General features: G+C 44.8%; 2 protein-coding genes across 7 annotated transcripts; one reads left to right on the plus strand and one right to left on the minus strand.

Moving 5' to 3' along the window:
* Positions 1-276: 276 nt before the first annotated feature.
* On the minus strand, positions 277-26243 carry GTF2E2 (general transcription factor IIE subunit 2). Of its 6 annotated transcripts, none has more exons than XM_054202827.1 (8): positions 26173-26243; positions 25336-25502; positions 13577-13668; positions 12917-13024; positions 11027-11209; positions 10446-10539; positions 2171-2286; positions 277-1143 (listed from the first exon to the last, which is right to left on the minus strand). In XM_054202827.1, exons 2-8 carry the CDS (start codon positions 25496-25498, stop codon positions 1024-1026), a joined length of 876 nt encoding a protein of 291 aa, XP_054058802.1. In that variant the 5' UTR covers positions 25499-25502; positions 26173-26243; the 3' UTR covers positions 277-1023. The 6 variants fall into 6 exon arrangements, with proteins under 6 accessions (XP_054058802.1, XP_054058803.1, XP_054058804.1 ...); XM_054202828.1 differs by lacking the exon at positions 26173-26243 and adding an exon at positions 25984-26066; XM_054202829.1 differs by lacking the exon at positions 26173-26243 and adding an exon at positions 25665-25953.
* On the plus strand, positions 20332-20625 carry SMIM18 (small integral membrane protein 18). The gene has a single exon (XM_054202836.1). It carries the CDS (start codon positions 20332-20334, stop codon positions 20623-20625), a length of 294 nt encoding a protein of 97 aa, XP_054058811.1.

Raw genomic sequence — 26243 nt, forward strand, 5'->3', positions numbered from 1 at the left:
ACATAAAAAGAAGTTATCAAGAGGACATAATCTGGCCATGTTCCACGTTAGTCTGTACTGCATAGAACATCAGGCATCTACAGGGAGCTTTCATTTAAGGTGGCTCCTTCCCCCTCCACAACCAAGAATGATAAAAAGATGACAGTGTCAGCCCAGAATAATAAGTCATCGAGAAGATAAAAATATAGCAAAGATTCCTTTACCTCCTTGAAAACGAAAACGCAGCAAGCACAAAAGATGTTCATTCTCTCATTCTTTAAGGAAGCAACACTGGAAACCAGCATTGTAAGTTTATTACTTAAAAAAAAAAAAAAAAATATTGCTTCAGTATTACACTGTCATTTTATTTCCCTCCTGTCCATAGAGTAGAATTGTGCAACGCACGTGCATCCACTACAGCGACGAGAAATCGCCGAGGGCAATTTCTGATTAGCATTAGGAAGCCACAGCTGCATTGCCATCCTGCAGCCCACTGGGAGTGTGGGAGCGGGATTTTTCTGAGTTTGAGCCTCAGATATCACAGCCGTTCAGTACAGCTCAGTCCCATGGCAAGGAAGAAGCATACCAACCGTGGGTGTATTTGACTGTGAAAGAAAACTTGCCTGCAGTGATTTTAGGAAAAGGTTTTCCTGAAATAGGTAAAACAAATGCTGTATTCGATTCTGCTAGAAAGCCCCTCCTAATTCCAGGTAAATACCCATTAAGCAATGTAAAAGCAGAGTTAAGCACTGAACAGGAACTCCTGCATTACATGCTGAGCACCATTATCACTCTAATGCCAAGAGGCAACTAGCGAGAGAACCTCTTACTTAAAGACACATTTCCCATTAGCTAATTAAATTAAACTCTAAATTTAGTAGTTCATACTTGCTCTTAAACCGACCTGCTTCATCTCGGCAGTTGCTGGGATGGGGGAAAACACATCACATTACTATATACAGTCAGTCTTTCTGCGAGCAGACACGGAGCCCGAGTGGCAAAAAGCCTTTATAAAAACGCATGTTTGCTCCAGAATTCAACCGGTCACTGTTTGCCAGGAACGACATCAGAGTAATCTTTTAATACTCCAGCCAAGTGGTCATTGTGAGTCTTAAACCGACGTTTCTTCTGAGAAGCTGGTTTCTTCCTCCTCTGAATAGGAGCCTACGAGAAGAAATAAACAGCAGTCAAAAGATCTGCCCTCCAGCTGCCACGTCTGACCTGCTGCGTGAGACGCTGTGCTAGTCATCACTTCTGCGAAGAAGAGCCCTGCTTGAACCAGGGGCGGACAGGCGGGGAAGGTGCTTGTTTTTGCAAGAAGCACCAGCATTCGATTCAAATCCAGGCAGGGAGGTGACCCCGGGGACAGAGCAGAGTCTCCGTATCCCACGCGCAGTAGTAAAGCTGGCGTTCCTAAGTTTCCAAACGCTCCCACGCCGCTACAGAAGCAGGTACATGCTCCATAATTCTACCTACAATTACGGGCTCAAAGACACATTTAGCACGTAAGGAACCCCTGAGGAGTGCCGACATGACGGCAGGCATTAACGCATCTAGTGTAGCGACTACCAGAAACCAGGAATAAGTCCTGCGTGGATGGGCTCTCGCGAAAGGACAGTTTGAAGCCAAGTACAGAAGAGAAAAGACATGATATATCGTATACAAATAAATGCAAAAAAAATATAATTCTTTGAAGCCAGGAAGAAAGCATCGTTGGAGAGCCTGCAGACATTTTGGCCTCCCAGTAAAAGACGAGCGTACTGCACCCAGTTTGGAGAACGGCGTGTGTGTGGTGGGAAGCCCGTTACACGGTTCTCACCAGGATTGCAAAGCTATTTATTATCAGAAAAGAAAAAGCTAAAAAAGCCCCACCCTTCTCCCGGAAAAGTCACTATTCTCCTACTCCTAATATGTTGCGCGGCTTCAAGCAGAAGCTTCCACTTGGGAGCTCACAGGGATTTCTGGCGTTTGCCCTCTTCTCCATGCTGCTTGGATTACACTGGCTCAAACAAGCTGCAGAAACACGGACTGCTGGCTACAGCATTGTTTTTTGCAGCTTCTTAAAATTGGTCACACTTCCCCGAGCTACACAAAGCAGCTGTGCATAGGCTCACCAACATGTTTTGGAATTAACACTGCGGGGTCAGTTAGGGGGAATCTCCCGCAAAGATCTGTAATTTGTATCGCTTACTATTTTCTTTGGTCCAGTTTCTTGCATGGAAGAAATACCCTGTCGTTTCAGATACTCTTCAATTTTCTCCTCATCCATAGAATCCACGGGAATGCTCCTCCACAGCTTCTGAAATTCTGAAAGACCAAACAAACCCCTCGGTTTATATCCCAGTGAGCAAACCCTGGGCCAAGCCCCCGCACGAAGGGAGAGAGAGAGATTGATTGCAAATGCTGAAGGGCGCTGGCGTGTCAGTCTGCCACGGTCCAGACCCAGCGGTCACCGCCAGCAGGCACCCAATTAGCACAGCCTTTACCCACTCCAAATGCCGGATGCACTTCCCCCCCCCCGCCCCCCCCAAAAAAAACCACCCAACAAACAACCACCAAAACAACAACTTAATGGAAAAAGATGAGCTGATTGTCATTTGTGCTAACTGCACTGCAGCAGCGGGAACGCCCACCGGCAACATATGCTTTTTAATGTTGATTTGCTACGGAGTCTCTCTTTTCGCCTAGCATCTCTATAGCCGTGTGGACTGTCAACGTGCTTTATAAGCCTCTGTTCAAAAGATCCTGGTGAAGGGTAATAACTAACCATAAATGGCAACTTCATTTACACATCTTCAGCTGCCATTGTCTTGGGAGACTTGTCATCTCGTAGTCCAATTTACCGAAGATTCAAGACATTTCACTTCAGTGGGCTGAAGCTCGTTTATCACCGTAATATAATACATACCGTGCCGTACAGATAATAAATTACTAAAATTCCTCTGGTGTTAAAAAGAAGAGAGATACCTTAAAAGCCACAGCAGCAGGAAGAAAAGACAGAGACAGTAAGTCTTAATTAGAGCAGCTGCCATCTGCCTGCACACTTTCTGCCTCATGTAAAGTTTCACAGAGCCTCTGGAATGCCTTCTCCAGGCAGCGGCTGGTACAATCCTACCTCCCTTCATTCCCCAGGCAGTAAGTTAGATATATCCTGTCAGCAGGTTTGGCTAACAAACTATAAATAAAACACGAGGCACACATAGCAACGCAAGACTAAATTTTTTCCCTTTATTTCCAGATAAATTTAGTATACAGTTGTCAAAACAACCACAACTTCGGCATGGTGAAGAAGCTGCGCTGTGCAGCGAGGCGACGAAACGCTCCGGTGACGCTCTGCCACTGATACACTGGCTCTAAACACGCCACGACGAAAACGGCACTGTACGGAAGACGTACGTAACGGACTTGGTTCCTGCACTTGGACCCGTTCCCTTCCTCAGGCACATTGTTTTTCTATGAAAATACATGCTTTCAGTCTCAGGTCTTTCTTTTCTTGCCCACTGCCAACAGTAAGGGGCTGTTCAAGCTTTCCAGGAAACAAAAGGAAGGAATCTCGCCAGTGTAAGAACAACAATGTTCATTTTTGGTAATGCAGCGTTTTTGAAGAGAACTAAATCCTGTCAAAACATCACTTTTGGTTACACGGAGATAGCGCTTAGCCTGTTTCTCATACAGGCTATACAGCACAGCGGGATCACTTGAGAGCGCTGGTTTCAGATAACTTAATGCAAGGACTGACACTGTAGTCAAGACATTCTCCATCTGCTCATCCATTTTGAGCGTGATTCCGGGCTTTCGGCATAGCTTGCGGTGCCTGCTATCCCAGATCATCTCTCACCTCATCCTATCGCAGCAGGTGGAGAAGGTTGTATTATGATCAAAGCGAACACGCAAGAGAGAGATCTCTCAGTGACGAGCACTCAGATTAAGCCTTAACAGCAGAAGCCCGCGCAAGGCTCCTATCGCGTCCTCCGGGCTGAGCAGAACATGCTCTTTCAAGCTATTTTTCCTTTCTGTTCATGCCCCCTCCCTGCCCTGAACATCCAAACTGGACTCAGCTGGACACCGAGACCGGGTGGCGCTTAGAAAGATGAATCAGACGATGGGTGTGCAAATGCAGTATCGCACTTCACCAGTAACCGCGTTTCGAATCACGTGTTTCTGCAGTTCAACACGTGAAGCGATGAGGCTGCACATAAATGTATGGCTATTAAACAGATCCCGGTTAGAGATAGTTTAACGTCGTGTTGTGCTATTCCCGCGCCTTTGGCTCTGCACAGACGACTCCTGGGGGAGCTGAGGAGATACAGGTCAGTCCTCCAAGACGCACGACAGGCACGCGTAACATGAGGTGATAGCTGATAAGAGACTTGGTAACTCTCAACTTTTACATGACAGCGTCCTTTTACTTATAATGTTCTGCTACAAACACAGATGATGTGTCTCCTTATTAGAGTTCATGATACACGCACAAATACGCTGCGGCGCAAAAAAAAAAAAACAACGACAAAAAACGCTGAGGACAGGTGCTTAAGGTTAAACTGGTCTACATTCTTCTGGGGAACAGAAGTGAAAAATTAAACACTAGAAAATAAATGGTCAGCTCTTCAAGGATCAACATGCACAGAAGTGCAGATCACAGTTAATATCTAACCACAGCATTTTGCATTTCTTGTAATGCAGCGGTTGTACCACCATTACAGCTTCACATTCCCCTTTTAAACTTGGCCAAGAAATACGAATGTAACGGCCACCAAGAATCCGAACCTCAAAACTAAAATGGACTTTACATGCAGATAATTTAATCCACTACTTGGCCCCACCAGAGTATACAGTATTCTGCAACTCCACTTAAAAATTCCTTCATAAATCAGGCTGCTTTCAGCGCTATTGCTTTGATTGCGGTAACTGCAAAAGAATCTTCTTCCCCTGCTGAAGCTCCATGTAGGGCATTACCTAGGCGTGCCTTGCTGCCTAGGAAAGGGGGGAGTCACAACACCACGGTCCACCCCCCTCCCCCAAAATACTCCCTGTTAAAGGATTGGTTCAGAGCTAAAAGCACGGGGTGAAGGTGGAGAAGCACACAGAGCTGCCACCCTTCAGCCGGCTCTGCATGCTAGCTGCTCGCGTTCAGGGTGCCATCTAAAGGGAAGAGGAGACGCATCTATCATCCCATCACAACACCGATCCGGTGTAACACCAGACACTGAGCTAAACGCAAGAACTGCATTTCAGCTGGCGCTCCACCATTTCCACGTTACCTGTCAGACTTATTCAGAAGTCTCCAAGGACGATGCCCCTATCAGCTAGTGAAAGTTGAGACCTTGGGAATACGCCATCTCAATTATTGCGACATCCTCCCTGAAATATGAGAACCTATGGGAAAAGCTGGCAATAACTACAGCTCTCAAGAAACAACCCCTCCGCGTTTGTGGCTGTGGTATTTCCGCACCTCAAAATTCATACCCTTGACCCAAGATTGGAAGAGATCTCTCCTACTTCTTTGAGGAGAATCTGAAATCCTGTCTCCCTGGCCTTTGCTGTGTGGCTCCGAGCAAAGGGAGTCACCACTTTTTAAAAGCGGTAGTTCATGAGAGGGGCCAGGGAGGAGGAAATGGCAGGCCATGACTTGATTACTGTCCTCCACCACTCCTGGAGCAGCGTCCGTGCTTACGGTTGGCCAGGCAGGGGGATGCGGCGGGCTGGCCTGTCTCTGGGGAGGGGAGAAGACAGAAAAGAAAAATGCTGTGATGAGCTGCTGCGTCTGAAGAGCAGACAACAGTGACGGAAGGCAGTTCCTAGGGACGGTTTCAACATACCGGATCCGTTTTTTACAATTTCTTTCTTTTCTCTGTGGACGGGGCAGAGGGAGTTGGGTACTGGTGTGAGGAGCGGGAACGGGATTGCTGGAGCAGCCAGCTCGCCACTTGCTGGCCTGCTTCAGCCAGGCAGGGAGAACGGGTTCAGCCGCACGCATTCCTGCAGTGCACGTAACCATTGCGACTACAGAGCACATCCAATTCCCCTTCTCCGTGTCCTGTCAACTAGGTGATCTTTACACCATCAGAGCACGGTGAAGGTGAGAGACTCCTCCATCAGAGCCGCTAAACTATTTGACAGATCAGCCAGAACAAGCATGTAATAGCTATGGAAGGAAAAAAACTGTCGAGCAGTCAAGACAGTAAGGCTTCACCTGACCGCAGCAGACTGCATTCAGACAAGCTGACAATTTCTCCTACCGCTCAGGTTGCTAGGACAAGACGGAGCCCAGGAAAAAATCCCCCCGGGGGGAGAAATTTCCAAAGAGTTTCTGGCGAAAGCAATGCAGGTGCTGTGAACCCTCGAGGAGACACGCACATTTTCAGCAGAGTTTTTAAGTCCCAATGCAGATCTTCCCCAGAAGAGGCAGAAAGTCGTGATCCCGGTACCCAAGGCAGGCGCTGGGTGTCCTACCTGGACTATGAACAAATCCTACATGCAATATCTTGCAATTTGATCACTAAAATATTTTAACTCAGAAGCCTGGCAGAATCAACACTACTCACAGGCTCGCTCCTCCAGAGAGATAACTTCTGGTCTTTCAAGTAATAAAGAGGAGGGAATGAGACCACAAGCTGATTGAAAGGCCGGTTTAGAGGTCCGCCAACATCTCCAGCATCACGATGTCCGCACGCACGGACGTAAAACAATGCGCTTTGACCAGCAATAACCAACACACAGCAAAGCAGAGGGCAGCGTAACAAAGGCTTTGCAAACATCTTCTCTCTCTGAAATACCCGAGGGGTAAGGATGCGCAGTTACCTCAATGTTACCGCATCGTGGGGCGCCTCATGTAAGAAAACAATTTATGCTGACGTTCCCTGAGCGATTATACCCTAACACGCTCCATTTCTATAAACGCTTACATGTGGCGAACAAAGTCACGGGTAAATGGCTGCACGGTGACTTCAGCGCAGCTTATCCTGCACTTCTGACCGCCTCACCTGCTCTTGCAGAAAGGTTGAGATGGCTTCTGGAGATAAACTGCTACACCACGCTGGTAATAAAATCTGCCAGAGATTAAAAACAGCTTAAAGATCTTCACTGAGCCGAGCCAAAATCTGAGCACAGGACAAGAACAGACAATAACCCGGCAGAAGGGAAAAAACAACCGAGTAGCGGGGAAGATGGAGTCTAACAGTCCCACGGAGTGCAATACCAGATTGATACCCGAAGGAAAAGGTGCTTGATACTAAAATTGTGCTGCCCCATGACCATCTTGGAATTCAAATCCAGAGCCATACGTCATCACCGATCCCAAGCCATTTTCATACTGTTTAAATGTTTTAAATGTCGTCAAAGGTGCTTAGGAAGACTTTTAAAAACACGTATAATTAAGCGCCCAAATTCTTAGGTATTAAAATGCTTCCGATGCTGCATTGAGATGTGAAAGATACCATCTCTAACAGTCAAGCAATCAGACCGGCCTTTCAGCGTTCAGCCGGCACGGGGTGAAAGCCTGGTTCACGGGCAACGTGCTCAGTTCCAGCACAACAAGGCAGCGCTTTACTTGGCTGAAGCACCTGAAATCTAGCCCGGCTTTTATAAACGCTTTCAGCAACACAGGACCGACAGAAGATTAATTAGTCAGGAAGTCAAGAAGGAACACGCGGAATCTGAACCTTCCTTGGCTAATCACACGGAAGGAAGAACAAAAGCCATTCCTTACTGCAAAACCCTTCTCCAGTACCCTGGAGATCGCGATACGCAGGTGCCGCACCACTGCTGCAGCGCATCGGGATTTATTTTCAATGTTCAGCCATCAAAACAACTGCAGCCAGGGCAGGGGCAGGCACTGCCAGAAAGAATTCCTCCCACTACTTTAGACTCAGCAAGCTTCAAATCGCCCCGGCGGCTCCTCTTTTTCTCTACTGACTGCTGACGGAGCTCAGACAGCGATGGGAGAGGACGCCTAACTTTTAGAGGATATTAATCCCAGCCAACACATGTTCGAAACTGGAGAGTGTCATACGGCAGAACCACGCACTGAGGAGCGCAGAGCCTTTATTTCTAAGGATAAACATTAAACCAGAAACATATTTTGAACTGTCATCAGCTGCTAGATCAAAGACTCTGACAACACTTCAAGGCTTATTCTGCAGTCTTCTAAAAACTTCATTTTAACGTTGCTGGAGATAATGAGCTGGAATAGCACTGCTAATGCAGAAACATGTCATAATTCACCCTGTACGCAGACAACTCCGCCAATGACTCCCTAAGAGACATGCTTCTGGTGCTCTACAAAGAATCATAAAGCAAAACTGCTCGGGAAGGATGGGTTTTCTTCATCACAAGATAACATGGTTGGAAAAAGGACCTGTTCCAGCTCCAATAAGTAAGTGAACCCACTGAGGTGTATTTTAGGAGTTGTGGCATAGGCAGGCAGATCACCAAATTCACAAAAGAGAAAGTACTCTTGCCTCCTCTCAGAACAAAGCAGCAGCATCCGCATGACAAGGAAAACCAAAACCAGCAGGAACAGAACAAAAAACCGTAACCACTTTCTGATCAGATGGGAACATGCTGCCACCTGCGGATGAAAGAAAGCAAAGCCACCTTGAACTACAGACACCGCACACTAACGGTCCCTTCATTACAAACACTGAGGCTTAAATGCCTCCCTTCACCGGGAGACTGAGCCAAATGGCTTAAACATTTTGTTTCGAGGGGTTTTAGAGTGTGGGGTTTTTTTTAATTTTTTCCCCCCTTTCACAGCAACAGCCTGCATCGCTTGTTCCTAAACCCAGAGCAGTGCTGAGGGTGCTAAAATATAATGTATTGTATATGAACAGCCTTGAATGTATACTGGCTAACTGACGAAGAGCTGGCAGACGTCTCTTGCTACTTCTTAATAAAATGGGCTCTTTTATTAAATTTCACAGTTAATCCTGGAGTTATTACAAACTAAGAGCAACAGGGTAGGGAACTCCCTCTGATAACTTTTTTAGGATGGTTGGGTGCCAGTTACCTGGAAAAAACTGCAGAAGAAGAAACGCTCAGCAATCGCGACTGTCAGACAGCCAGTAGCTGCTAAAAACTGAAAAGCTTTGTCTTAACAGTTACTGCAACAGCGCTGATTTCTAAATGTTTTGTCCATGTTTAGGTCCCCAAAACCTGTGGGCTGATGGACTGAAGAGACGCTATCTGAACTGGATGACAGTGTTAATGGTGAACTCATAGGCATTTGGGAGGTTGGAAATTCCCAGTGAAGGCGGACTAAAGGCTTGTAATTCTGCATTTCACATATAGTTCTGACTGCCACTGTCAAGAAATGACAGAAATTATGGTTTAAAAAGAGATTCACTTCAATGTTTTGCAACAATTTTTTGTATTTTTAAATGCCGTAGACGTCACATCTACTTAATTATCTTTGTGGAAGAAAGCTATTATTATTACTGATTGTACCAGTGTGGTACATAACAAATAAGTTAACGATACACATTTCCAGTTGCTTAATTCTATTGAAAATAAAAAGGCTCTCTGAGCTAGTCAAAAAGAGCTTTATCTTCTGTCCTGTGGTCCTATAAGTAGAGCAGCCCGAGCTTCTATGAAAACTCTTCCCTTTCTGTTTGCCATAATGTGACATTATACGCTAAGATGGCTTTATGTGGCATGTTACAAGAACAATACGTTAACGACAGAAAGTGTTCGGTGTCGCCGAGTCATTTGAAGTAAATCTTTTGTCACAGATTGCCTTCTCCTTTCTGTACTTACAGGCATCCGACGTTGGCATAAATGTCATTACTGGAACACACCCCGATTTGTGTAATTAATTTCCGTGCACAAACAGGCACGGAATCACACCAGAGGATTTTACCACTATTTGTTAGACAGAAAACGCACGCTGAACTTCTGAAGTCCCAAATCCCCTGCAGCTCTCGGCAGCAGCACTACCCGACATCTGCGCGCTCCTCCCAGTTGTAAACTACCCCTTCTCGGGACTTTTGCTCACATCTCCTTCCTGTTTGCTTCCTTCTTCTCTTCCGTTTGTGGCTTCTTGTCGCGTTCACCAATAAAAGGCACATGATTAATAAACTGGAAAAAAAAATAATCAAAAAACTCGCACCCAGAAGCCATTCTTTTGGGGTTTTTTGGCCGCCCTTTACACAGCAAAATGTTAGATGCCATTTTAGCCACAGTCAGGTGATTTTTAGTCTCTTCTGTACCGCCACACTTGAAGAGAATTGTTGGATTCCTGGCGCCGCGCTCCAATGTATCCATTATAAAACAGAGGATATTACCCCTGAACTGACTTGCTAGTCTTGTTAGCCTCGTGTTAATATAAACCATTCTCCTGACACCTGGATATACCTAATATTTCATTACCGCCTTAAAAGACTGCTCTACCTGAAGACTGTTTATACATATAGGTGCTTAAGATGAATAAAAATCAACTATCATGGCAACATATGTAAACAAACACCTACCTTCATCCACAGTAAACTGACAGCTCTTGTCATTGTAGAAAAGAATTTTCTTCTTATCAGGACGATTAACAAAGATGATCTGGTCCCCTAAAGCCTCGAAAACAAATGCAAAAGAACAACTCAAAATCACTTCGTTTCCACGAATAAGGATTCCAACTCGAACAACAGACCCAGATCTTACGCTACAAAAAGCACAACAAACTAGAGAAGCGGCAAAGTCACCGGCAAGGAAAAGCATCCAAAATGGACGCTGACGATAAGTACACCAGTAAATCAAAGATAAGATACGGAGGACTGAGATCAAGGTATAAAAGCAGAACTAAATGCCTACAGTTGGAATGTGGGAGATCGAGTGTCTTTTGTGAGAAAGAGCTTTGGCAGCTGTGCTGAGACATCAGGCCAAATCTGAAAGTAAAGGATGAAATACAGAAAAAGCTACAGTATTAAGTGTTCTGAAATAGCTTTGGGGTTATCAAAAGAACAGAGACGACTCATGAGAAAATGCTCTCTTAGCCCTTCACCTTCCCTTTGAGGAGCTAACTGGAACGGGTTTCGCTGAATCGCAGACAGGCGCTACTCACCTTTATAGCTTTCTGTGCGTTGGGCAGCCCTTCCTCAATATCTTCTAACAGGATTCCTCCCAGCCCTCGCTGGTCATGCTTGTCCAAGAGCCTGAGCAGAGCCTTTTTATCTTTCAAGTTGTACTTGGGTTTGAAAGCATACTTCCCATCTACAACTTCTATTTTCGGATTGTTGACTAGAGCCTGTAATAGGGACATTCATTTTAATCCGTGAAAAAGAGCACGCGCTAGGACTTTTTTTTTCTAGAGTGCTTTTGAGCAGCTAGAGCACATCAGCCACACGTTACAGCTGCCAGTTTGAAGGTTTGAGTTTTAAACGGATTTCAAATCCTTGGATCTCTAGATCCACCAGCCTAGGCATAATTTGCCACAACATAAAGCACAACGCACCGAAGGAGGCTTAACATCATTCGCTTAATGCCTTTGGGCTCGAAGGTCCATGAAGCCTCTTATGGCAGAAAGCCGCACGCGTTCCTTTTTGAGAGAGGAATGAAAATAAAAAGAAGAGGGAAGGCAACAAAGTGTGCTTTGGCTGAACATAAAGCGCAAACGCGCAACTCGGCCTATCAAGCTCAGGTGACACGGATGTTATGAATATGAAAAGCATTAAGCTGGGATGCACCAAACAGGGGTCAGTCTTCCCCAACTGCTGTCAATTGGCACCAGCAGCTGTAGAAGAAATTGAGAAGAGCAGACCTCCTGCACAGTAGGGTTTTACACATGATGCCAGCTTCCCAGCGGAAGCTGACCAGAAGTTCACGGACAATTGCAATGATTTAAGATATGCTCCGAATCAATTTTGCTGTGCAGCCAGTACCACAATGGAAGTTCACCTGTAACAGAGGGCAACTCTACTTAGTTTCTTCTGCAGATGCCAGCCTGACCCTGAAAGGAGAAAGAGAAGAGACACAGAGAGAAGAAAGGAGGGAGAAACCACCTGTAACAGAGAAGGCAACTAACTTTGGTGCTGCAGGGTATTTGTTCACCTTTTCTCATCCAGTAATAATTCAGTGATAATTTTATATACACTTTATGGGAGGAGATTTTTTCGTTCCCTCTTGATATTCTGGTTCATCACAACCAACACTGCCAGACTGGAGGTTTCTGGACCCCAGAATATTAGCACCGGTAGCAAAGGAATGCGACAGGCTCTATTAGTTAAAACCCTCCTAGCTTTACTATCCAGGCATTTTTTTGCCCTTGACTCAAAAGCCTTTACTACTCTACTGCGAGGATTTTAAATACGATCTGAGCAAAACCAGGTACGCCAATCAAGTATAAGTACCGAACGTGCTATTTTCCTGATTTATTAATCTTGAAATTCCATGAAGACATTCAGATCAATTAAGCATGAAGACGAATATGGTGGCAAGTTACAGTGAGTCTGTAAGAACAAAACCTAGCATCTCGAGTGAGACTAATGAGCTCCAGCAGTGGAATTTGCAGATCTGTTACCCCCCCAGTTTCAGCCATCAGAATTGTTCATTTCAGTAGGTAACAAAGAACTGCAAGCCTGTGAATTTTGTGCCGTACTCCTTTGGTTTCGTTAATTTAAAATCCTCAATACGGGAAGACCTTTCCGCTCGAATTTTTTTAAAAAAGAAATTCCTTAAGAAAAACAGTAACGAATAAATTCACTTGACATAAAACATACTCTCTGTGTAACAATTCTAACAGGTCCTTAAAAATGTCAGAACGGCCTTCATTTCACAGTTACCTCAACAGCAGGAGGTACAAGACAGACAGACAGACAGACAGACATGTGAATCAATGTAGTTTCTTAAAGGGGGATTACGTATTTATAGAGCTTGCAATTAAATAAGTGTGTATAATTCAGGTTTACCATAATCCTTTATCTCTAATTAAAATCTAAACATATGTTTTCTTTACCTCGCTCATTAACCATTGCTTCTGTTTGAGTCCAATATCTAAATGCTGAGTTTCATCCAAAATCTCTTCTAGGGTTAATGGATGTGTATCACCACGCTGGTGCCGAGTCTGGAAGAGTAAACAGGATCTATTAGAGTTCCGTACTTATTTTATTCAGTGACTCAACTATCATAAAGTAACTAAAATTGGTATAATGCGATGACAAAATAACTTCTGCAAAACCGAGACGGACACAGTACACATATCATATGAGTTTCAATTTCACGTTTTTGAGAATATGAGGAAAAAAAACTAGTACCGGCTGAGACCGATGAACAAGTCATCTGTCAAGCACCGAATGACACGTTATTTTGATAAATAGCTCATGAATCCTAAAAGCTGACAACAGCATATTGTAGTTCCCATTTCGACTGCAAATAAAAACCATTATCCTGGTTTTAAAGTGACCTGGAATAATTAGGATTTCAGTAATGGAACAATATGCTGACCATTTTGTTTACTGACCGCATTTTGAATTTAACAAGCAGTTTCTTGAAATTCTCAATCTTGCAGTAAAAGAATTTTAAAGTTCGAAATATTCAGCATCTTTCAGCTACCACGGGAGAATAAATAAGTATTAAGTATTTTAAAACATTATAATTTTGCATCAAAACACCGTACCTTCATATAATTCACTATTTTAGCGAGGACTCCAAACTTGTAGCCAGAGCCTCCTGAAAGGGCTTTCAAGTTAAATGATCCATTGCTGTGATCTACAAAAGGAGAAAGGAAACAATTAAACGATGCTTTCAAGGCCACCCTGCTGGCTTTGTACTCCATCCCTTTCTCACTCTACTTCCGTAGGCTTTTAGAATCACAACTAGGAAGAGAAACGCGTGTTGCAGGAGCGGTCACCCTCAAGAGGACTCTGTGCTAGCGCAGGCGTTGATCCAGACCCACAGAGTTACCCGTCGGCACACGCGGCTCTGGAACGCTTCTGAGAAGAGCTCCATAAATATAAGGTTATTGGGACTTGGCCTTTAAGACAACAGCGAGCAACTGCCGCATGACTACCATAAGAGTATGTGTTTAATTCTGCGGCTTAACATATTATAATCATTTATGCTACATTAATTCACGCTGAAATAATGCACTGCATTTTTGCCCAATGATTGGCCCTACCGACAGCTTCCTGCTGCTGGGATAGGAGCAGAAAATTTCACTTATTCCCAACAGGTATCCAACAGTTACACACCAGGAAAAGGAAGTCTGTCCTTGTTGCGCTGGGCTTTTTTTTAATATTATTTTAAAAATAGCTCTAGCAGAGAATTTATATAAAAAAATAAAATAATCCCATAAATTCAAAACAATTTAACTTGGTGCGTTGAACAATTCAGAATCCCCTCTGTCGCCAAGTCTGGTTCCATGTTAATGTATCGTGAGGTTTGGTACTGTGTAGAGCTTGTTTCAGAAATTCTTGCAAGGTTGTTAATGACTGTTACTAATTTTATACCACAGCGCATTAAACAGAAATATCCACAAACCGCTATCAAAAGCCACAGGGCCATTACCAGCATAACGTTGCTCAAACTTAACGGTAACAGCTTTTCAGAATTTCAACTGCTCCAGAAAAAGAACGTTTCCTCTTCGTCACCACAGGAATTTTTTAATCACAAAAACGATTTAATCACAAAATTACTTTTTTAATCATTTCCAACCACATTTGACAGGACAGGAGGTATCTCAGAGCTACTGAGCTCCTATTATTTCTGTGGAAGAATCAGTCGAGAGAGAGAAAAGAACAATTAAAATTAGCGTATTAGGCAAGGGAGAGGTAGCAGCGGGTCTTCGCTCTGCTGGGCAGCTGGAGGGATGGATGAGTGTGGCGATAAGGAGGAGTGGAAGGGCTCAGGGGTTTGCAGCGGTGAAAAAAGAAAGAAAAAAGGAAAAAAAAAAGATCATCATATTCTAGCAAATGCATCTAAGGCGCTTGACAAAGACCCATCGCCTCCCCCAAGTGAGCAGCAGGACTCGAGAAAGTGTGTTTAAATTCAGATGCCCATGCCAAGTTCTTCCCAGGAAACTCCAAATGAAGTTTCCAAAGTCACTACGCTTTAGGCGAATTGTTTTCATGTCTGTCTCACTGCATCTCAACCTACTTCTAAGCTGATCTGCAAGTCACTATAAAAGGCAAATTTTGGATGTAGTCAAACTTCAAACAAATCCACTTTCAATAATTATCGGGAAGACTTCATGGAAACTGGTGCTAGTAGAGTAAAAACCATAATGGCGGAGGAATAAACATCAGATCTAAAACTTGGCAACTGGTAATTGTGAAACTACTGCACAACATCGTCCTAGAGGCTTTACATAGCACAACAATTCTAAAATTAATGTAGAAGAATCAGTATAACTCCATCTACAGAAGAACATTTTGTTCTGGTTACTAAATTAACATGGAAAAAAGGGAGAAAAACAAAAGCCATCTCCCCCTAAACAGGAGGAGCCTATAGGGATTTCCCCCCCCAGGGCCCCTTTTATCATTAAAAATTAATGTCTGTGCAGGATATTTCATAAATAAAAAATCAGACGTGTAATGAGAGGTCTAAAGTGACTGAAATAAATTCAGAGGTACAACAAATAGTTAAAGACGACTTATCAGGTATTTGTTCTGTCAATTGAATCAAGAAGATTATCTTGTTTGATCTGCCTGGCTACAGCCTGCTGCAGCTCACGACAAGTAAATCTAACTGCACGGCAAAGCTGGAAATCTGCAGATATTAACGCTTCCAACGTCATGGTTCGACTGGCTGCTTTCCAGCGCAACGCAGAGAGGGGTCACAGCCACCGTAGCACGCCCAGCGCACCTCTCCGCTAACAAGCTCGTCACCTAACAAAGAGCACCCCAAAACTGAGGGCGGGAAAGGGTTTGTTTCTTATCCGAGACACTAAGAGTCAAATTTATGAATGATTTACTCCTGGCGTTGAGGGCTCGATGCAAATGAGCATAAAGGAAGTTGTCAGCAGCACCATGCTCTGGCCAATGGTAGGAAAGCTCCATCTTAGCTGTGCCACCGGCTGCATTAAAAAAAGGGACCAGAACAGCGCTCTTTCAGCATCCTTTCAGACAAGAGGTAGGTGTGTATCATTTTATAACATTGTCTTAGGTTTATCTTGATTACTGAAAGAAAATATGCCTGTAACCTACAAGCCTGTAAAAAGCTTCTTAGAATCAGAATGATTTTTCTCTAGGCTTAGCCGGATTTCATTCCGCTGAACGCAGAGGAGCTTGTCTTGCACTATCAGACCAGCACTTTCACCATCTGTGCACTAATGGAAAATTGATGACCGCTCCATCTTACAGAAAAGCTCATATACCAAGCCAAGATTCAGTAAACAAAATGGATTTCGTGCTTCCTGGGGGGCTAGCTTCTTTCCTGCAGCCTCACGTTCCTCATAATTGATTCTATAGGTTTGTACAGAAATGATAATGACAGGATTTTCCTTAAGACAGAGACAGCTAAACCTGAAATTTAAAAAACCTGCCTCCCAAGTGGGTATTCTGTAAACCGCACCGATGAGGCTGCCTAAAAGAGATCTACGTTCGTGGATATGCTAGAAACCTGTTCTAGAAATTTGGTACGTTAGGGTAGGAAAAAAAATCTCGTGGCATATTATTATCCTGGTAAATATTGGAGCAGCGATCAAGACAATGCAAACAGACAGGTTAGAATCCACCGGAGATTTGTAAATGCTATTACCCCAAGATGTCTATTCAGTGGTTTCTTAAACAGGACTTCCTCAGTACTGCATTGACATGATTTTTTGCCAGTCATTTCCCTCTGCTCCACGAAAAATGATTTCAAATAAAGCTGCTCCTCTGCAGCATCTAAAGATGATGATACTTTTAAATTAAAACCTAATATGCAGATAGCACCGAAGACAATTCATTAAATATTTAACTCACTGCATTTTGGATACATACAATAGCTGAACTGCATTCAAATCAGACTGGCTTACATTATGCATTTAAATTGTGCCATTAAAAAATAAGTAAAACCGCAGGAAACCAGGCCATTTCTGACAGCTTTCAAAGATGCTAACCTTATTAGTGCTGTGCTAATTCTGAAGGCTCGGCAAGGGCTACTTCGGTCTTGTATTTAAATAATTACAGCAGCGAGTAGCTGATATTTATCTGCCTCGCCTCATTCAATTCTGAGGAGATGATCATCCTCCTCGAGAAGCACGAACCACCTCCGGCACGGGCATTAAATTCCACCTTCGTGCGTAAAGACGAGCTTCCCTACGCTGAGCAAACCGCTACCTTAATGGTGGCTGCGGAGTGGGAAGGGGCCGGCTGCTGCACTGCGCCGGCGGCAGGGACTCCTGCCCGGGGAGCCATACGGTGCCGAAGACGCTCCTCTCCTCTCGGGAACAGAGCCGTGCTGGCAAAGGGGCCCGGCTACGCGATATAAACACGCCCAGTCTCTCCATCGGCCCCAAATCTCGATCACTTTTGGCAACGACAAAAATACTAAATTTTGCGTCAGCAGAAACAGTTAATGTTTGTGCCTGGGGTTTACAGAGTGAGCAAACTGACGTGTAACAGATTCCAACAAAATCCTCAGTCTTAGAAATCCGTTTGAAAAGTTCAAAACAAAACTCCTTTCTTTCCCGAGGACATTCTCTTGCCATTTAAAATACACATTTAAATCCTGCTTGTTTTAATTACCCCTCAAAGGGGACTCCAAATCCTTTTATTCATCCCCCTCCCTCGCTCACAAATAAGTCTTCAGACCACCCGTTCAAAAACCCTCCTGACTTTTAGCCCCATAAAACAGGGCAGCTGAGTTTCCGTCCTAGACCGTGACCAAACCAAGCCACGCTCTCAAAGCCAGGACCCAACTCAACTCAGGAGTATTTTTAGCTTGGATTTGCTCTGTAAACTTTTCTTTAAGAAAAAAAAAAACACCACCACCCAGTCGAATTAATCCTATCCATCTCAGTCATACTTTGTGTATTCAATTACAAATTTGTGTATTCAATTACAAATTTGTGTATTCAATTACAAATTTAATGGAGGAAACAGTAAGTTAGCGCAACTGCTCCAATAAATGTCTGTATCTTCCCAATAACAAAGCCGTTCTGCTTCAGTTTAAATCCATTCAAGACAGAAGGATAAAGAACAAAATGTATAACAATTGAACAATAAAAATAAGACATAAATCGCAAGCTGGTTTGGCTGCATCATCCCGGTTTTCACGATATCCTTTTTTTTTAACAATGACGTAAAAATAATGACGACTCGCAAAATGCACTTTTTTATTCTGTGGTGCCCCAGAAAGTGGGGGCACCCCCACTTAGGTGCTCAGATCGCTTTAAGAAATCTATTTTAGTAGACACCACCACACTTTGCCTTTGTCACTTCCGATTTATTCAGACATTTTGTACTTCTCACTGTCCAAAGAGGTTGCTCGCAGAATTATTTCAGGGATACGGAAGGTTCATTAAAGCATTACCTGTGAGCGCAGTTTAATGAACAAAGCATCAGCGTTACTCCTTTGTCCTGTATTTTCGATTCCTGAATGAAATTAAACTAAATGTGGGTAGCTAGGACCATTTTGTTATGAACATAGCTAGTTTTTCACTTTTCGCTTTATGTTCAAAGCAGAAAAATCTTTCATTAAGGCACGGAAATAAGGCTCCAGGTTTCTACGAAGCTTCCATCTTGTCTCTCTCTCTTCCCCTTCCATAATCCTACATTTTCTGGGGCACCACAGAATAAAAATGTGCATTTTGGGAGCTGCTCCTTAGCCAGCACGCACCCACCAACAGGCTTACACGCGGGGCACGGGTTGGCCCATTAGTGCTGCTCACCACCGTCTTTCACCTAAAACCTCTTTGCTATCTCCTCAAGGGAACATGGAGATTTGACTCGATCTCCTTCTCCCACACCCAGTTCTAAATTGCCTGAAGGATTCAAAGGTTACTGCGGCATCCTACAGTACGCTACGATAGGTAACCAGAAGTTACTGTGGCTCCTTGGACATTTTTTATTACACGAGACTATGTACCAAAAGTACCGTAAGTTCCCTCAGTTTTGGGAGGCAAAGCCAGGGGAAGAAAGAAATCGGGGGGACAAGAGACTCGTAACTGTAAAGATCTTTTTGCCAAACACCTCATCTGCCTACTTATCCATAATTCACGGAGAAATTCAGAGACAGACAAAACTACCCTTTGGTTCTAGATATACCACAGAAATTACTGAGGCACAGCCTACTTTCACACTTTCGAGCAATGGCTTTTCCAAACCAGCGCATCTCGACAGCGACACCATTCGCGCCAAAGGCAGATTGGCTGGAGCCAACTTCTTGTTTTCTCTCCCCCACGCCACAAAGCAGTCTTTTCTTCCGCTGGGTACAAGCAGACAGTGCCGGACAAACGCCGACATTCCTTTCCTAGCAGTTAAGCAGAGAATGCAGCTGAAAACATGAAATCAGAACTCCTCAGAAAGGGTTGGGTTTTCCTCGTTAGATCTATCCTAATGACCGCGGCACCACAAACGGGCTGAGATTTCCAAACGCGCTCAGCGCCGTTCCGGCAGCTGAACGAAGCAGTTGGATTTCTCGAGCACAAACTTCTGCTCAACAGCGGAACACCAGGGGAATGAACACGTCAAGAAACCTTACCCTCCGAAGTCAAAACAGTTTTGCAGGGTTAACAAGTCTATGCTAACAGGCAATTCTAAAATAACAACTTTTAAGGAACCAGGATTGTTATTTTGTAGTAGAACAACCAGAAGTTCAGTTCCATTCTTTGGAAACATCCTCCAAAATAGTTACGATTTAGACATTATTTTTTTTAAAGAGCGATTTCTTTCTCTTTCCCAAATAGGAGGAAAAAAACAACAAACAAGTAAACAAACTGCCATGACATTGACATGTAGTAAGTCCTTCTAATCACTCAGGTATGGGAGGGTGGTACACGGATCTTCTGTTTTTCTAAGAATGTCAAGAGCACTGATGGCTTTCATGCCACGCAAGAATCAACCTCAAAACTAACCATGTACAGATTGTTCAAACCGCTGTGTACCTTGAAAATTATCTTTTTGTCTTTGCTTATACTTGAAATAAAGAAGCAAAGCTCTTTCGTTCCAGAATAACTGACACGACATGACGCGTGCATGGACCCGTCATCCCTGAAATAAACGCTCCAGACAAATCACAAAGTTGTACATTTGGAGTTCGTTCCTTTTCTGAGCAAATATGAGTATGCAACAATCCATGTTTGTAGGAGGTGTGAGCACTTAGTCCGAGCTTATAGTTTGGGATAAAAATTACAGCATGTTCTTGATTAACAGAGTCCTCAACGGCTTTGTTTTTCTGTTTCAGCCCCCAAATCTGTGACAGCGAGCACGCTAAGGCATCTCGTCAAGAATGGCAACCCTCAACAGCACTCACTGGAACGAGACTACATCCATTTCTCAGTATCTGGGCTTTCAGGTGCAGAAAATTTACCCTTTCCATGACAACTGGAACACTGCCTGCTTTATTATTCTGATCATATTCATCTTTACTGTAGTTTCTCTGGTGGTGTTGGCTTTCCTCTATGAACTGCTAGACTGTTGCTGTTGCGTGAAAAATAAGACTGTGAAAGACTTGGAGAATGAACCCAATCCTGTTAGAGCAATGCTGAACAGCTTCAGAAAGCACGAAACAGAAGTGGTGTAAGAAGGACTGAGCATCAGCACTTGAAGAACGTTTAACACCTTGAATGAAGCCTCTTGTACCTTACGAATGAGCAAGTCACACGCTTTTTTTCTTTTGGACTTAAATATAATAGCAATGGTTATCATTTTATCTCTGGATGTGAACTTGAAAAATTGGCAAAGGTTTTCCAAGTGCTTAGCAGAAGGATGATCTGTTACAATGTTATGGGGGAAGAAAATATTTTTGTTTTTAAATGACCTTTTGTTGTTTATATTGAGTTACTAGCATAGATCTTTGTCTACCTGAACAAGCAAATGTTGCCTAACGTGCATAAAACTATGTTGCTTAACTGGAGAAAACGTTTATAAAAACGCTCAACAATCTGATCATAAAGGACAGGGCAGTGTCCTCCTGCTGAGGTCAACCACACACAGACAGGAAAGACATACAAGGGGCGAGAAAAAACATACGAGATAGAAGGGTTGAATGGTGAGAGATCCCACGAGACAGGAGAAGCTTGTGTGAATTCTTGCCTTCGGCAGCTCTTATTACAGGTTTCTTGCTTTTAGAAGAGAGGGCGGTGGGAGGAAAAGTAAGCTAATGTGAAACGTATCCCTCAAACGGTCTTTTCTAACCTCCTGTGGTACAATGTGACCCATTCTCCCTCCCCTTCTCCAGTTCCAGAGAACTGATCTCCCCTTACTTCATGTTCAGCCTGTTTAACAACTTCTCCGTGTCGAGATGCGACTAATGTGCTACCTTCAGAATATCTGACTACTTCCACAAAAGCATAGTGTAGTGGTGCCACGATTTAGAAGAAAGAGGGGCGTTTTTCTGCCCCAAGGCTGCTGCCTCTACTGTAACCACAACACTACAGGGAGTCAGATGTGCTGGATATGTCATTCCTACCTTAACTTTTCAAAGCTGAACTGGAACTGACCGAGCTCTTGACAAGAAACGCAAATGGGTCGTAGACCTCCCACACCGATGACGATGACAGCGATTTCGCCCAGCCCGCAAGGCAGCTCTCAGGTGTCGACACGCTTCAGAAAGGAGGCCACACCGGGATAAGCCCTGCGCTAGAGCCGGCAGGATGGATGCACAGCGAGAAGTGCCTTCATTTTGCACAAGGGAATCTCAGCTCCCTTCATCAGCCTGCCGATGCATCCCAGCGTTCACACTCACACCCTTCCCACAAACTGACCGCCTAACACACACCTCTAGCTCACCAGATTATTTCTTTTCTGTAGCTGCGTTGCGTCTACAGTTTTTAAAACCGTACAAGTTTTGCAGTTACAAATTACGACTGCAATAACGGCGTCCAACGGCGCGGCCATCAGTATTGCCCGGTAAGTCTCTCACGCTCCTGAACCCATAGAGAAGCAGGCCGGCGGGAAACATCCCAGAGCAAAGCTACATATGGGACAACATATTTAACTATATAAAACCCAAATAATATTCCTGTCATTCGGGAAAGAAACCCCACCTAATGGCCAAACGGACAAGTGAGCTACAACACTGATCTCGCAGTCCATCCATGTCAGAAATATCTTTGTGCCACGGCCAGTAACTATAATTATTATCTTTTTTTTTTTTTTTTTTTTTAATATATAAACTCCCTCTATCAGGTTCAGTATGCCTAAGCTCCGGAAGATCTGGACACACTGAAAGACTTGCTAATTTGACTCTTCCTGGTTGGTGAGATGGAGTCAGGCCACTACGAACCAGCGCAGCTAGTCCTGCGATTCACCTGGAGGAGCAAGCTCCTTTCTGCAATCACAAAACGACACAACTACCGCTGCAACCACTCATCTCGGATACACTTGTCACGGTGACGTTTCACCAGTACCAGTCCCACGCGCAGAGAATGTTTTTAGCTAAGAATCAAACCATAAGCACAATTAATGGAAGCCGACGTCCCAGGGACAAGACGTTTTAGGATTCACACTGAGACACACGACGAAGACAGTGTTCGTGCTGTACATGTGTTCTGCTGTCAGGGACACTGGGTTGATGCCTCGTTACCTTCTGCTGCATTTGACAGAGTCAGCCCTGAAAGACCCGTGTCCCGCTCAAGAGAGGCAAGAGCAGCCATCGGGACGCACTGAATGAATTAAGATTCCTCTTTCCTGAAGGCAAACACTCGGAACGACAATGGGACGGCTTTCCATTCGCAGTGTTCCTACAAAACGCTCATCGTCGCTGCACACAAGAAGGCAGTGTGCAGGAAGTAACATGGCTAGCCTCTGCTACGCTGGCTTCGTGTTCTTACGCCTTCCTGAGAAGCACACGCAAGGAAAAATCTTGGGACTCCTTCCAGCTACTTATTTCACAGATCTACCAACGGGCTGGGTGTCTGCCCAAGGAACAGAAGACAAAGATCTCCCCTTGCACAGCCCTTGAGCCTCAGGACGATGCTTTCCCACCTGTAGGCGAAGTAGTGAAACAGCTCCTGGAGACTTCAGCTCTTGGTTACTTGCTGGCTAAGATCACTAAAGGTCTTAAGATAAAGACTAAGATCTTAGCCACGACTTACTATTGACCAATAAAAAGAAATAAACAGATACGATCAATTTCCTTTATTTTGCAGTTACTATTCTGAGCTGAGTACACAAGGCAGTTTTGAATTTTTTTCAAATAACTTGCTTGAATGATGATTTCAAATACCTATAGTAGTAACTATTCTCGCTGGAAAGCTTACAGCAAATCTTCATTTACAGGCCAGATTTAGCTATGTGGTCATTTAAAGATTAGCCTGATCTCAATGCCTCGGCTCCCCCAAAAAGTGACAAGGGCAGCTTCTCCGAGTCGCAGAACCTGCAGGCACTACACACCCAGGGACTACCAATGCTAACATGTAATCAGGGTGACATTATTCATCGTCTTTGTGGTCACTACATAACAGAATGAGGACCAGTCACCTTAATTTTAATTTCTTTGGGGGGTGGGACAGGGATTCTTCGACATCAGGTTTTTTCCCACCTCCCCAAGACACATCTCTGACACACGCGTATCCTGACAGGCACCTGGCGACCTGAATCTGGCGATTCAAACAAAAAGCGGGTTTTGAGGCAAAGGACTTTGACTCTGCAGCATCACAGGGCAACTTGCGCTGCTTGTGGCTGCTCAACCTGTTCAGTTTCTTGCCAGTCCAAACACTTGTTCTGAGCCAATTCCTAAGAGCAAGACGGAGAAGGTTGGTCTTCTCCCTCTCCATTATTTTCCTTCCATCTTTGCTGCTTCTGCAGCAGTTAGTAAATACTCTCCAGTGGAAAACGAAAGAAGGCTGAACTCGTTCCGGATAAAAATGTTATAGAAACCCTGAAACACTTCTGATACTGTCTGGAATGAAGCCCGCAGTGTAAATGATAAAGCGTATTTCCTCACAGCCACACATTCCTATTTGTGTAAGCTAATCATTTAACAACTGCAAAAAACACTTAAAGAAATATCCAACCCACAAAATCACAGAAAAGAAATTACACTTTCTTTATCAGCTCTGCCACATACCTACTCAACTCCTCCAGATCACGCTCACATTTGAACTGTCTGGCCTCTTCCTGCCTCCCCATCCCTCTTTCCCAGCAAACCACTGTCACGCAGGATACGCAGTTTAGGATATTCCATGTAGAATTTTATTTTATTTAAAGAGAAAGTGTGGCAAAGGCACCAATGGAAACCCGGTCTCCCTTGATTTATTTTAAAACGTCCGGCTGATAACTTTATTTGGTGCCCTGAGAAGCTAAAGATACACAGAGAAACTCCCTACCGCTCCCCTCAGACAGGAGATGTTCCACTCCTCCCATCGTCCTTGACTGGTTTTAGGTCTATTGTTTTGGAGTTTAGAAGAGAACCACACGCGGTATTCAAAATGTGTGCACGCAAGAAGTTTGCACAACAGGGTATTTTGCATTTTAGTAACTCCCGACATTTGATTTGACCTTTAGAGCGCATCAGAGAATGGTCAGTGCCTTCAGGGAACTGAAAAGGCCCCCCAGGTTCTGCCTCCCGCAAAGGGAAAGCAAACAGAACACACTGCTGGGTGCAGGCAAATCCTCTCCTTGCTGCTGCAGGTGCTGCACTTTTCATTTGCTCACTCTACTTCAGTGCTGCTTTATTAACTGCTTATTTGATATTGAAGGATGCATCAGCAGCGTCACCATCCCAAAGACACAATGAAACTCATGACAAAAGCAGCCGGAAACCTACCAAAGCCTGGGGTTCGTGAACAAAGATTAGCTCCCAAGTAAAACAAGAACCACTGATAATCACCGTACGCTAGCCGGACAAGATGTAAGTTGCACAATCCATCTCATGGATGGACAGCCGACGACTTAGAGCTAACAAAATTAAGTTTTACGCGCTTTCTTGGCGGTGGAGAGAAAAAGAATGAGACCACAGCTCCTGCTTGTCCTGTGGGTCCAGCAAGCCCCGAAATCCACAAATCAAAGCTCAGCTTCATACGAAATAATATTTTGGCAGTAGCGATTCCTCCAACTAAGTAACAGCAAACAAGTCGCAGGATGAGGCCTGACATACACACGTGGTTCTAAAAGCGTCTCTTCCCATTACGCAAGCCAATTTCTTAACAAAAAGTGACAGTTTAAGAGAAAGAATGACAACAGCCACTAGCCAAATTCACAGACAGACTGATTCATATTAACAAACCATGGTTTAGAGGCAGACAGTAGAAAATACCAAAGAGCTGTTGAACGGGAGACTGTCACCAACCTGTATTTTGTTTTGAGCTGGAGGAGCCACCTTGTTCTACCTTTGCTTTCTTCTTTTTTGAAGAGGAGGAGTCAGAAGATGGCGCTGGACGTTTTTCTACTGCTGGTGTGGAGAGGGCACGCTTTTTGAAGAGCTCTCGCTCTCTCAGTAAACTTGGATCCATAATTCTGCGACGAGGAGGAGGTGGCAAAAAGCAAGAAAGTGATATTTGAATTAATAGGATATTTAGAAGTGGAGATACGTGTTCGTGAAGTTGTTTGTATCCCGCTCTTCCTGTGCGTGGACTTTAAAAACTGAGATGTCTGGGGATTTAAAGTGCCAAAACGCACCCTTAACCCTCAGGGCAGGACCTGACGGTAGAGAATGCCATTTCCGAGCCGGAATTCGCGGACTCTAGAACGGGATTGACACCGACGCGGAGCAGCGCCGGGGGAGGGGGGGGGAAACCCGTTGGCTGCACGCCGCCACCACCCACCCGCCTCAGAGACACCCGGCCTTAACGATAAACTTTAAAGTCACCCACACGGGGTGGAGACGCTTCGGCAGCGAGGCCCGGCAGCGACCCCGCGGGCGCCGGCCCCTCGCTACCCGCCCCTTTACCGAGCCCGGCGGCGGGCAGGGGCCCGGGGAAGCCACCCCTCCGCTCACCCCCTCCAAGGCCGGACCGCTGCCTCCCCAGCGCCTGTGCAACACCGGGCGGGCTGAGGCCCGGCTGCCGGTCCCCATGTGCCGTCGTCCCCCGTCCCCCCCCTCCCACCCAACCCCGGCTCCCCGCCTCCCCGCCTCCCCTCACGGCCCCGGCCCCCCTCCTCCGCCGCCCCGCGCGCGCTGCCTCACCCGCGAGGCGCAGGCCTGGCCCCGCCGCCTATTGGGCCATGCCGCCTTCCCGGCAGCCCCCGCGCCGTCGC

Source organism: Rissa tridactyla, chromosome 5 (genome assembly GCF_028500815.1).
Source record: "Rissa tridactyla isolate bRisTri1 chromosome 5, bRisTri1.patW.cur.20221130, whole genome shotgun sequence".
Taxonomy (NCBI): Eukaryota; Metazoa; Chordata; class Aves; order Charadriiformes; family Laridae; genus Rissa; species Rissa tridactyla.